This window comes from Nanorana parkeri, unplaced genomic scaffold (genome assembly GCF_000935625.1).
Source record: "Nanorana parkeri isolate BGI_ZX_2015 unplaced genomic scaffold, ASM93562v1 scaffold911, whole genome shotgun sequence".
NCBI classification, from domain to species: Eukaryota; Metazoa; Chordata; class Amphibia; order Anura; family Dicroglossidae; genus Nanorana; species Nanorana parkeri.
The window spans coordinates 532,483-532,785 of NW_017307179.1; the positions used below are offsets into that span (position 1 = coordinate 532,483).

General features: G+C 56.8%; 1 protein-coding gene across 1 annotated transcript in view; it reads right to left on the reverse strand.

The window, feature by feature from the left end:
• Positions 1-303, reverse strand: part of KIRREL (kin of IRRE like (Drosophila)) — a 176,668-nt gene that overhangs the window by 14,267 nt on the left and 162,098 nt on the right. The window contains 1 exon segment of the mRNA XM_018566057.1: positions 5-82. Within this exon segment, the coding sequence (XP_018421559.1) occupies positions 5-82 (78 nt within the window).

Consider the following 303-nt stretch of genomic DNA (forward strand, 5'->3'; position numbering starts at 1 on the left):
GTGCTTCCGATGAAACATTCGACTTTTCCTACCCCGCCGCGCACTGCGTACTGCTGCCCCTCGCTGGTGATCATGGGAGGACCTGCAAGAGGAAAGATGGCCGTGAGAAAGAGATACATTGAACCCCCGGTGTCACCTTAAAATGTGTCTACGGCCCAAACTTTTGTTGTTGTTTTTGATCGCATTCCCCGGTCACCGCCCCCAGGGCCGGATTTACTTTCTCTGCTGCCCCAAAGCCAAGTTCCTCAGTGCGCCGCCTACCTGCCACCCCCCCATGGAGAATGGCAGGCTTCATGCAGGGGC